The sequence below is a fragment of the Gymnodraco acuticeps genome, unplaced genomic scaffold (genome assembly GCF_902827175.1).
Source record: "Gymnodraco acuticeps unplaced genomic scaffold, fGymAcu1.1, whole genome shotgun sequence".
Classification (NCBI taxonomy): domain Eukaryota; kingdom Metazoa; phylum Chordata; class Actinopteri; order Perciformes; family Bathydraconidae; genus Gymnodraco; species Gymnodraco acuticeps.
The window spans coordinates 3291114-3304052 of NW_022990940.1; the positions used below are offsets into that span (position 1 = coordinate 3291114).

Genomic DNA, 12939 nt, shown 5'->3' on the forward strand with positions numbered 1-12939 from the left:
GATACTCCTGACTGTTTTCTTTTTAAATGCAGTAGTTTTGTGTCTTGTGCTGCAATGTATTACAAAAAAACACTTTACTAAACACTATACTTACAATTAAATGCCAAGAATTATAGTGCTCTAAAACTTAAAAACTTTAATTAAAGCAAAATATGAGCAACATTTTTTACTGAGAAATATTACTTATATTTGTTTGTATCTATCTGTGAGTTCAGTTTATACTACTCTACTGCAGAGTGGTAAAGATATTATCAACATTAAAAAGAATAACTTATTCCAAATTGTCTAACTATTCCTCCAACTCATCGTCCAGTTACTGGCATTTTCCAGAGTTTGCTCAGTTATCATGTAGTTGACTCAGCTTTTGTCCTTTGAACAAACTTTGTTCACTTGATAACAACTTCTGTGCACTGATAGGCAGTGGGATTTTATCGAAAACCCCAGACTTGTCTGATAAGTAAACATTGAGTCAGGATCGGTTTGTCAAACCTGTTGTTTTCATTTATAGTATTATTTTCTTTCTTTAGATGACCTTCCTGTTATCGACACAGACACTGATCTGGAAGAATCCGAGGAAGAAGTTGAGAAGGACAGCGGGCAACAAATCTCAGACTGTGAATCAGAGTCCTTTGAGGAAAAACCTGAGGATTTACCTCTTAACCCTTCAAATGTGAGTGAACTAAATTCATACTGATACATTGCCTCAGATACCACATTTAACACATTCCTCAAAGGTGTCATAAACACTAGATGGCGCCACACAACCACTTAACCTCCACATTTATTTTTTAGTCCAGTGTATGTTTCTAAATGAAAGTGTTCAGTTTACTACCAATGCATGCAGTTATCCTTAAATGTTAGTTTTCCTATAGTCCAATGCGACACCACATGATATTCTGTGTTTTCTAAACCGAATGAGCTTTACCATTAGTTGTGGCTAACATAGCATGGAAGCACATGTTTGAATATAACCTAAAAGAACATCTCAAGTTATTCATTTTTATTTTGAGTCATCAATTCCAGTTTTGACCTATATTTGTTTGATTGTTTAGAGTTAAATTATAACCATTACACCACTAGGTGGAGTATTGAAAACCTGTTCCTAAAAGGACCTGGCAGGCTTGAACCAGCATTGTGCTCTCTCTCTAGGTGCAGGTTATATTCCAAAGTGTCAAAGTTCACAAGCTGAGAGGCCAATAAAGGTTTGACTGAGGGTGGAGAGATAAGCTGACACTTATTCACAGATACAAGTCAGATATTAAAACAATTGAGAGATAATCTTTTCCGACTTTAATAAAGACAGTAGTTGCTTTTCGTACTCTGAAACTCAAATGTGGAATAAATTCAACCATTTGTATAGGGTTATTTAAGAAGATCCAAACACTGTAGAGCTCTAACATATTTTTTATAATCAACATATAGAAAATGCATTGTTTTTATGAGCTATCAAGTCATTTTCCAATCAGAAATGCCATACATTTGATGGTTCCGCTTCTTAAATCTGCTTTATTGTGTTGCATTTCATTGAATTGAATATTTTTTCAAGTTTAGACTGTTTTCAAGACATTACATTACATGTCACTTGTTAGGCGCTTTTATCCAAAGCGACTTACATACACAATACTGTGGACAATCCGCACAGGAGCAAAAGACAAAAACAGTCATTCAATCACGTCAGCTTGAGCTCTGAGATACTGCGATGGACATTTTTCACAGCTCTTTGAATAGAAAACCTTCAAATATGATTCATACACTGTGGTTCGCTGAACACACACCATGCTGTTTCATTGGTCTTATCATAGTAGGCAATCTTTTGTGGGCCCTGAATACTGTGCAGACTTGGATCAACGGCTCCTTCTCAGAAGTCTTTCAGGAGCGGTGTGTGTTAAAGGCAGGGCTGACATTGACAGAATGTACAAGGAGTGGTCAAGGTGTTGCGCTCACGTTTAAAAAAAAAAACACACACAGCGCTTTGTTGTGTCGCACACATTTATCATAACTGGAAATACATGTAGTTGATCTGCTGCGTGTGGCCAAATGACTGAGGTGATGCGGTTGAGAAGATAGCGGTTTATTAAAATATTCTTGGTGGTTGAGGCCATCAACTGAACCAGCTCATCACTGTACAACTGAGTGCTGCAGGAATGAGTCCAAAAACCCTGAAATGAGTTAGCATTTGAATGGGTTTTTGGATAGAGGCCTACAAAATTGCTTTGGTCAAGACACGTTTTTTAAGTGTCTTTAAACATATGGTTTCTTACAAGTGGCTAAATGAGAATCAGGTGGTTGTCGGGATATTCAACGCCATCGAACACAACACTCATCTTCTCAGTGGTAGTGATGTTGATATAATGCAAGTTCAGTTCATAGCCTTATGTTTGCGTTTTAATTCTAGTGAGTCAATAATGCTTCAGACATTAAATTAGTGTTCCTTTGTGTTGATTATCATATTGGAAAAAACGATTTACCATCATACATTTGTTATTACTGCAACAATCCAAAATCCAGCAGTAAAATCCCATTGGCTTTTTGTCAAGGAAATTACCTTCTTCTCAGTTGGGCTCCACAAATATATTATCCCTGCAGCACTCTATAATGTGCCGGTTGATTTAACACAACATGCATTTTAGGAACCAGTGTCTTGTGATTTGAAGCTCTGAGTTTGTGCAGTTTGGTGTGTTTTGAGAGGAAGTCTGTCGACAGATAAACATCCAGCCCACAGACCCAGCTACTTCCTCTTGTCACATTTTAATTTGCTGATATCAGCTCTCTGGGGTCAAAAATCACCTAACATGCTTGTGGTCAGAGGCTTCCTAGAAAGATTAAATGTCAAAAAAAATTCAAATATGGTTTGACTAAAATGTATGCATCTTTCATAGTATAGTTGCAAAGTTAGTTGTCCAAAAATTATTTTGAATCCTGCTATTTTCATTATCAGTTGAATTTCTTTAGGGTTTCTCTGATGTGAGCTTCTTAAATGTGAATTATTTCTGAATATCTTTGAGTTGTGTACAAAATAAGACATTAAAGAATGTCATTTTTGACTTTGGGAAACGCTGATCCACATTTTTATTTATTTTTTTACTTTTTATAGTATATAAAAATAATAGTAATTCTAAAAATAATTTTAACAATTTGTGGCATCCTTATTCGAGAATGTGATTGCTCATTACTCAAATGCATATTCAGTAATGAGAAAAAGCATGTTAGTTTGGCTAATAGCATTCATTATAACAATTCAGCAAAAAAAACGTGGAAGATTCTGATAAAATTACAAAGAACAACGCAGTTTAAATGTCTTTGCTGCCCGGAAACCGTGCTTTACACACAGCCCATTTTTAAATCAATCCGGATCTAACAGGATCCAGTGCAGAATATCTCAGTCCAAATCAAAGTTTATTACTCCAGATAAACGATCGGCTGACTCACTCCACGTATGTCTGCCAGATTTCTGTATATAACGCTCAGAGTGGATAGGCGGAGCTGTGAGGGCGACTTTGCATCTCGAGGCCAAAGAGGATGGCAGCTGCCCAGATGGAGCTTGTCCACATCAGGCACTTAAAGGGTCAACAACCTCCACCACATCAGGGTCCTCGCTGCATCATAGGCGTGTCAACAGAGCGGCGCTATAAACATCTTTTACTACTGTTTGTTCAGGACAACATGTGAGTGGATGAGCCTGAGCAGAGCTGTGTGCTTACAATGCTTTCAGTGCCGGGTGAAAAACATTGTTGATCCATAGCCAGGAACATAGTGTTCCTTTCTCTCTCGCTGGTTAGAGTGTGACGTCTGCTGGCACGGCGCCTAGCAGGGTCAAGTTGATTCAAACAAGAGAGCGCGCTGGCTGTTAGAGCCTGGTATGCTGGTCTTGTCTGCACATGACAGGAACTCAAGTTTCTTGTGGATTTTTCCATGAGAACGGTTTCCTCCAGGTGTAGCGAGCAGTGAGACAGCAGAAACCAATGTTTTGGTATTATATCTTGTGATTCATCTGCCTGTACCTTATCCACCCACTGTGTGATACACTTTATTTGTTTTAATTAATCTTTAATGACTCATTATTAATTTGCTGAGGCCATTTTAAATCTATCTCATATTCCCCTCACACATAGCGTTATTTTATTGTTTTTTTTAACAGTTGATTTTGCAATGATAGAGAACAGAGCACATGAAAATGCAGATGTAGATACAAACAATTAAAGTAGCATACCTAAATCAATAGCAATACATTTATACTACAATTAATAATATATCATTCTAATATATATAATATGCACATGTACATGCACCAACAATTGTATACTTAAAAAATATATAATACTAATTCATTAAAATAAAAGGGTTGGCTTCAATGCAGTCAGACTGGCTTTATCACTTGTTAAAAGATTCCAGGAAACTTGTAGTATTTTTAACCACAACCCCGGCTACGGTATCTCAGCTCTTCCAATTGTGTGTCATTAGATCCCTCACCCAACGGGCATACATAGTGTAATTTGATCTGCAAATTAACACTTCTATTCCTTCAAACGTGACAGATTCCAAAACTAGGTCAAATACCTTTTTTGATTTATTCAAGTTAATTATTAATAAATGTCTTTATCTCTAGACGGCAGAGCTTGAGATCTCGGGCTATGTGTCTGACGGCGAGGATGTTGACGCCGCGGTGACTCCCATCAGACCGGACTCTCCTGTGCAGAGCGGCGAGGGCAGCAGGAAGTCCATCAGGGACTGGGTCAGGTCAGCTCAGGCAATGCTGCAGACGCCTCAGAAACTGCAGTCCAACATGCAGTCCAAGACACCTGAAGACTCTGCCAAAAAGAAAAGGAAATTCAAAAGGTTTGAATAATGTTCTTGTTTTCTCAACGTCACATTAGGGACGTGCAAGTTCAGCTTTTTGTCTCGTTCTGAAATCTTGACCAGAAGTATCTGCTAATACCCGAAACCTGATCCTATTCTATTGTTCTCTTTCCCCTCCAATTTATAGTTTGCGTACTGCAGTGTGTTGGACATCGGGTAACATGAGGACAGGGATTGTTCTAGCGCTAAAAACAGAAACAGCAGCCTTCAAGCCTTGTAACTGATTGCAAAAATACACATTAATAAAGAAAATGAACAACCCATGTAACCATGAATATGTAAGTGAAATGGTATTTGTCTCCCATGCCTCCACGGTGAGGACTGAATCATTTCCAAACAAATCGAAGTAACTGGGCCTTGTTCAACAACAGCAAAACTATATCAAAACATCCGTTAACAAACCTGACACATGCAGTTGAATCCCAGTCACATTATATTCATTCATCATTATGCTCAGTACTTCCCAAACACATTTCAGTAAACCGACAATTTAAAGCCCTTTGTAATAAACAATCTCATGCTTGCACAAGCATGCAGCTCCTCTGTGGGAATAACATTTGTGTAAGTGTAGTTGATACACAAATAGGCATTCTGGGGTTAAGGACCTTCATTATAGATATCATACTTAATGGAAATGATAATCTATGGCGTTAGCATGCGCCCATACCACACATTATTATAAAGTGTGTGTTGCCTGTGTTTGTTGCCTTAAAATAAGAGCAAACCGAGAAGAAGGCATAATACTTGCTGCCAGGCGACAATGTTTCCACGGCAGAGCTGACGATGAAAGGGACACCTGGTGTCATGATGTGGGTGCTAAATGTCATTGCCATTTCCAAGCCCACCTAATGTGACAGATGGCTATCTGTAGTCTGAGATCAGAAAATATTGTTCTTTGAAATAAACAATTTCCCATGTGCTGCGTGATTTGATCAAGTAACGTCATCTACTGTACCTCTGTGTGTATTCGGTGCGTAGTGGAGGCCTCGCTGAGAGGCTGAACCGACTCCAGTGCAGACAGAGGTCAGCTGTTAGCTTCTGGAGGCACCAGTCCATCTCTGAGGCCACGGCAACAGGTGATCCACACAAACACACTGTCTTCTCCGACCTGAATCACTATTTTAACAATGAACTTTGATTTGTGAGTGGGATGAAGCCCGTGATTTCCTTCTGTATGGAGAAAGGCCACGCTGAGGATGTGCTGGCTGTAGGTCGATCACTGTGGCTGTGAACTCTGAATTCGATATGTAGGTGACAGGAAGCTGCTTGCCTAGTTATTTTTTTCCTTTTCGTGGTATACCAAACCACTTGTGTTTTGTCGTTGTTATGTATCTCCCTCAGAATTGACACCGGCAGTGGCTTAAAGGTTGGCAGTTGATTGTGGAAAAAGAAAAAAAGCACCCACCTGATCTGAGTTTGCGGTCATTCGATGTTTTGATGAGGGTAATGTGTAAAGAGTTGAACGGAGTGGGAGGTTTATTGACTTGATCTCATTTTTTTTAAAGCTCCAATAAATAGTGATTTTTGCAATGAAAACACTTTTTAAAGCATTTAAGTCAGATACCCTGCAGAGTGCATAATTAAAGCGTTTCAGGAGAGTTCACTGTATTTGTCCCACTCCCTGGTTCATTCTTAGCTATAATAGCGTTGTTACCTGCTAGATCATGCTGTTACAAGACACCTGTTTATATTTGATGCTGTCATTTTGGTGTGAAATGTAAGTACACTCAAACACAGACTGAATGATTTCCTGATGTATTTGCCCCATCCATCCATCCATCCATCTTCTCCCGCTTATCCGTGGTCGGGTCTCGGGGGTAGCAGTTCCAGCAGAGAGCCCCAAACTTTATTTTCCCTGGCGACATCAACCAGCTCTGACTGGGGGATCCCAAGGCGCTCCCAGGCCAGCGAAGAGATATAATCCCTCCACCTGGTCCTAGGTCTACCCCTTGGTCTCTTCCCAGCTGGACGTGCCTGGTACACCTCCCTAGGGAGGCGCCCAGGTGGCATCCTAACTAGGTGCCCGAACCACCTCAACTGGCTCCTTTCGACGCGAAGGAGGAGCGGCTCAACTCCGAGTCCCTCCCGGATGACTGAACTTCTCACCTTATCCCTAAGGGAGACACCAGCCACCCTGCGGAGAAAACCCATCTCGGCCGCTTGTATCCGCGATCTCGTTCTTTCGGTCATGACCCATCCTTCATGACCATAGGTGAGGATAGGAACGAAAATGGCCCGGAAGACAGAGAGCTTTGCCTTCTGGCTCAGCTCCCTTTTCGTCACAACGGTGCGGTAAAGCGACTGCAGTACCGCTCCCGCTGCTCCGATTCTCCGGCCCATCTCACGCTCCATTGTTCCCTCACTCGAGAACAAGACCCCGAGATACTTGAACTCCTTTGCGGGGTATTTGCCCCGCCTATCATTTATCAGTTCATTACAGGCCAAGAGGATGACTTGAGGACGATTTCAGATTTGGCGTTCTGCCCGTGGTTCTTCCCATGAGTTAATCATCTGGGACCTACACGCACCAAATAAACTGTTCAGTTTCGTGTTTAGGCAAATGCTTGTTTCAACGTTATTGTTCTTAATCTCCCTTTTTGATATGATTTACTCCATTAAAACTCCCCCTCTGGCTATTTTTGGGGATTGCTGGCGTACACAGAGCTGCATTGACTGAGAGCTCTTGTGCTGCAATTTTCACAAATCCATGCAATCAAGTCTTCCCACAGAATTTGCATGGGTAGTTTGTTTTACTGCTTCAGGGCATTGTCTTTTTATTTTATTTGCTCCTCCTTGTTATCTCTGCTTGAGCCAAAAGCAAAGTCAGCGTTGTGGTAAAATTCCAAACATTTGCACTCTCACCCTTTGGGATTCTGTGCGTTTCATATTCTACTCTGAGTCAGTAACAGCTTTCAAAGTTATACAGTGCAAAATGTTCTGATGCTAAAAGTGAATTACTCTTATAACACATAAGTCCCACGAGAGCAAGAGTCCGGGAGAGTATGAGTGCACTCTTTACACACAAACACACACTCAACATCTGTGTTGTTGTTGCTCTGCTCTCCAGTGGACAGGCCTGGCGTGCTGGTGCTGGAGGTGCTGGAGGTTCAGGAGGAGTGCAGCATGCAACTGGTGCACTGCGAGCACCAGCACCCCCCCGCAGAGGGCCACCAGCACAGCGATGCCCCCCCTGAAGGAAGAGCTGGTTTGCTGGTGTTGTTCAACAGAGAAACTGCAGCCCAGCTGATGCTTGTTCCCAGAGACATCGTCCACATATACCCGCCATGGTGAGAGGATGTAATACATGTCACCCTTTTAAGCCCCCCTACACACTAACATGTTTTTTTTCTTCTTGTTACTTCACTGGGATGTTTGAGCCTCACTGTGCAGAATCAGTATGTGCAGAGCCTGGTTCGCTGTGCTCACCTTAAATCTGAGTTGAACACATGTACACACAAGCAGGATTTAATAACATCATGTTGGAGCCAATACTGTGTCCAATAAGAAACCTCCAGTGGATCGACACTGGGAATAGTCTTTCAGAGAAGTAGGAGACATGTTGTTCTCATTATCTCTAAACCCTTTCAAATGAACTTTATTTGCATTCATGCATAGATTATAGATTGTCCATGATGGTAAAAGAGTATACGTAATGTTGCAAAAGTTAAACTATTAAAGTTATCAGAAGCAACTTGCTATTCAAAGCAGATTATTTTCACATGTCTTGAAATGTGTCTTGAAGGGGTCTTTAAATGAAAACCACATTTTGCTGCAGTTTGATTTGGATACTTATTATATCGAGTAGAGTCTGAAAGTGACAGCTTTGTTAAAGGTGGGGTAGGTAAGTTTGAGAAACCGGCTCAAGATACACTTTTTGTTATATTCCATGGAATGCTCTTAACATCCCGATAGCAATGAATATCTTCAGTGCTTTGACTAAAAAATCCATAACAAAATGTCATCTGTGGAAGCCGTAGTACTGTAAAAAGCACGACCAATCATCTGAGCCGGCTCGGCTAAAGTAACTGGATGGCCTACCTGCCTGTCAGCCTTCCATCTGTGCACAAACTTATCTCGTGCCCTCATTGGTCATGTGCGCGTTTTGTGTTGGGGGAGGGGCTCTGTGAAGGAAGTGGCAGATTTGTTCCGGTTGTGTATTTTCAAATTCTAGCGCACTCGAGCTGGTTTCTCTAAAATGACCTACCCCACCTTTAAGCACCAGATGCAGAAGACTTTCGACGTTGAGATAAAGTTAAAATAATAATTCGCCAACTTAAAGTGTTCTTTTTGCAATTTAGGAAGAATCGCAAGCCGTTATAAGAAATAGGACTGCATTGACAATTATTATTATAATAAAATCATCTCTAGATCTTATTCTTGATTTATCGTTAGGGCTAGAAAATGTCAAATTAGGAGAAAATGCCAATCTCCTAAAACCTAAGATAACATTGTAAAATAGCTTTTTTTATGTTTTGCCAGTATGTAAATCCCAAAATGTATTAAGTTAACAATATTTTGAGTTTAACAATTGAGATGCTGGAACCAATGACCAAGCGATTAATCAGTTACGGGAATATCTGCCATTTAAACATTTCTTAGTGGTTTTAGCTGTAATAAGAATAGATATGTCTAACATTATAACTCTATGACGCGGATACATTTCTGTGAAAAATGAATATAATACTGGTAAGTGAAACCTTTTCTTGCGCTGTTTTTGATGTTTAACGTCATAATCAGGCAGTCAGAAAATACAAAGTTACACAACCTTTGACTGACTCATTATTCGCAGGCCACATAGTAACATAATCTTATAAAAATCATGCTGAGGAGGCATACTGACTGTCGGAATATAACACTTGAATATCCATACATTGAACACTGAAAAAAGGGGTAACATAAATCTGTAGAAATCACAATTCTTTGGGGTTTTGAGTATAAAAATGTACTGTTCTCAGCTCATTATAGTAAGCAGCAATGTCCCAGATGTGAGTGCATGGGCGGAGAGGCGAGGAGGAGGGGTGTGTGTATGTGCCTGTGTGTGGTGTGTGTATTTCTCAGGATTGTTTTGGAGTTGGAGCGAGGCAGCAGTTGACTCCAGCTGTTGGGAGTTTAGGTTGAGTGTACTCTGGAATATCCAGGCTGGCGGAAGCGCAGGGGCCTCCTCGATGCTCTGACGTCACAAACAGCTCCAGGGAATGCTTCACATTCCTCTTCCTGGCAGTAGTTAGGTCATTTCCAGCAAGCCGGGGGAAAAACACAGTGGGATCATTTTCTGGAGCATTTGGGAGCAAAGAGTGAAAGGAGCCAAAGAACTGAGATGGAAAACACATGGTGGTTTTGAAAGGAATCTTTGCATTTGAGCACTTCTCCTTTCCTGTTGAGTTCCTTTCCTGAAAACATAGAGAGAGTAAAGCCCCCACCAACACTCCCATTTACTCTTTCAAAGAATAATTTCTCATCGGAACAAGCGTCCTTAAAGCCCCTTAGTTTGAGTACATTACATTGCATTTAGCTGACGCTTTTATCCAAAGCGACTTACAATAAGTACATTCGACCAGGAAGACACAACCTTGAAGAAAACAGAATCTTATAAGTACATCAGGTTTCATAGAGCCAAACATCTCAAGTGCTACTCAACAGGTTTTAGATAAGCCAGTCCTTTATTAGTATATAAGTGCTCTGTTAGCAGTTCTTTGTTAGTAATTCGATTACATTTACATTCAGCAGTTACAGCTAGTGGTGGAGGAAGTATTCAAATTATGTTAAGTAGTTGTTTTCAAATAAAAGTACATAAGTTATAGTATCAAAACATACTTAAGGTACCAAAAGTACAAGTACTTATTCAGCAGAATGGCCCATTTCAAAGTCATATATTTTGTATTGCTGGATTTCAATCAGTGATACATTGATGTGTAAATGTTGCCTCTGATAAAGGTAACACTATTTATAATTACTTGATAAACTACTGGATAGTTTAACCTTTAGTGTTACACCAAAATGTATTTGTTGATTTATATTTTCTATTAATTTACCAAACCTGCAAAGCCAGTAAAGCTGTCAATGGAAGGTTATGGAGTAAAAAATCAATGATTTAACATTGAACAGTATAGGTAAATTAATGAAAGTACTTTCCACCAATGGTAAGATATAAGAGTGTCCCTATATTAAATCAATCAATGCTATCACTCAATAAAAAAAGTCTCTGAATCATTACAATACAGTAACAACTCATAAAAACCTTAATGTTCTCTGAATATATTCAATCATTTATCCAGCTTCGTCAGGCTGAAGTGGAAAAACACGGAATTCAGAGCTTCAGAGTGTCTGGTAAAATTCCTCTTATCAGCTTCCTGTGTGACGTTTACCAAGGGTTAACCTCCTCCTCCACCATTCCTGCAGTGAGTAGGTTGGCTCCGCCCCCCCTCCCACGCCTTGTTGTGAGTGGGCCGAGGCCTGAGCGGAAATACCTGCACGGATTATTCACTTACGAGCTGTGACGCCAGCAGCCACTCCTTACCCCGGCTACCTGTGTGATGATGACAGCTCACCTGTTCACAATGGGGTCACACTTCCTGCGGGGGAGTTGTACCTGCTCCCATGAACAGGATGTTCCGCTCTACTAACAGTACTGTATGGCCGATGACTGCTCAGATGATGCACTGATAAACATTGTAGCTAAAGTATTTCAGAAGTACTTATTCAGAGTCACGAAGTAGTAAAAAATGCAATAAGAAAAGAGTTATGAGAGGGTATATCTTCAAGATAGGATGGTTAAAGAAAGGTTAACATATAGTTGAATAATGATAAAGATGTTCTATTAATCATTACAGAGATGATAGAGAGTTATAGACATTTATTTTTCTAGGTGGTTGAAGTTATAATAGATTTACAGCCTGCTAGGTTATTGTTTATACAAGGATCCCCATCAGAGGCACATGTTCCTGCTTCTAGTACTTCTGGGGTCATGTCCATTGAAATAAATCAAAGGGATACAATAAAAATACAGACAACTTAAGATACAAACACAGCCGGTCATACAAAGAGCGAACCGATGCACAAGACAGACTTAACAGTACAAATAACATAGGCAAGGCACGTTTATTTATATAGCACCTTTCAACACAAGACAATTCAAAGAGCTTTACAAAAATGAAAGACATTAAGAAACAAATTATAAAATGATATCTAGAAACACTCATTTAAAAGCAAAGACAATAAAAATGACAGTGCAGTTTAAGATGTGAATAGTTCAATTAAAAGCAGCGGCAAAAAGAAAAGTCTTCAGCCTGGATTTAAAAGTAGTCAGAGTTGCAGCGGACCTGCAGGTTTCTGGGAGTTTGTTCCAGATATTTGGAGCATAATAACTGAACGCTGCTTTACCATGTTTAGTTCTGACTCTGGGGACAGAAAGCTGACCAGTCCCTGAAGACCTGAGAGATCTGGATGGTTCATAATTTAGCAGGAGGTCAGAAATGTATTTTGGGCCTAAACCATTCAGTGCTTTATAAACCAGCAGCAGTATTTTGAAATCTATTCTTTGACACACAGGAAGCCAGTGTAAAGACTTCAGAACAGGAGTGATGTGATCCAATTTCTTAGTGTTAGTGAGGACTCGAGCAGCGGCGTTCTGAATCAGCTGCAGCTTTCTAATAGATTTTTTAGTGAGACCCGTGAAGACACCATTGCAGTAGTCGAGACTACTGAAGATAAAAGCATGGACAAGCTTTTCTAAATCCTGCTGTGACATTAGTCTTTTAATCCTAGATATATTCTTTAGGTGATAGTAGGCTCATTTAGTCACTGTTTTAATGTGACTGTTGAAACTCAGGTCAGAGTCCATGACTACACCTAGATTTCTGGCTTTATCTGTTGTTGTAGAATAGACTTATAAAAAATAAAGAATTTAAGGATAATCAAATTAACACACTGAAGCTAGCACTGTACACATTGACAATGTATGTTCTTTATTACATCTTCAAGTTATTATTTTGTCCCAACAATTCGAAAATAATGTTGCATGCTTAGGCTGACTGAAACAAAATGTATAATATAATCTATAGAAACGATTTTTAGCACTTTTCA

The 12939-nt window shown here is 39.9% G+C and overlaps 1 protein-coding gene across 4 annotated transcripts in view; it reads left to right on the plus strand.

Moving 5' to 3' along the window:
• Positions 1-12939, plus strand: part of spidr (scaffold protein involved in DNA repair) — a 37002-nt gene that overhangs the window by 1931 nt on the left and 22132 nt on the right. For all 4 annotated transcript variants that reach the window (XM_034234545.1, XM_034234546.1, XM_034234547.1 and 1 more), the window contains exons 5-8: positions 528-670; positions 4607-4836; positions 5836-5933; positions 7925-8144. In XM_034234545.1, the coding sequence (XP_034090436.1) occupies positions 528-670; positions 4607-4836; positions 5836-5933; positions 7925-8144 (691 nt within the window). The remainder of the gene's footprint in view (positions 1-527; positions 671-4606; positions 4837-5835; positions 5934-7924; positions 8145-12939) is intronic.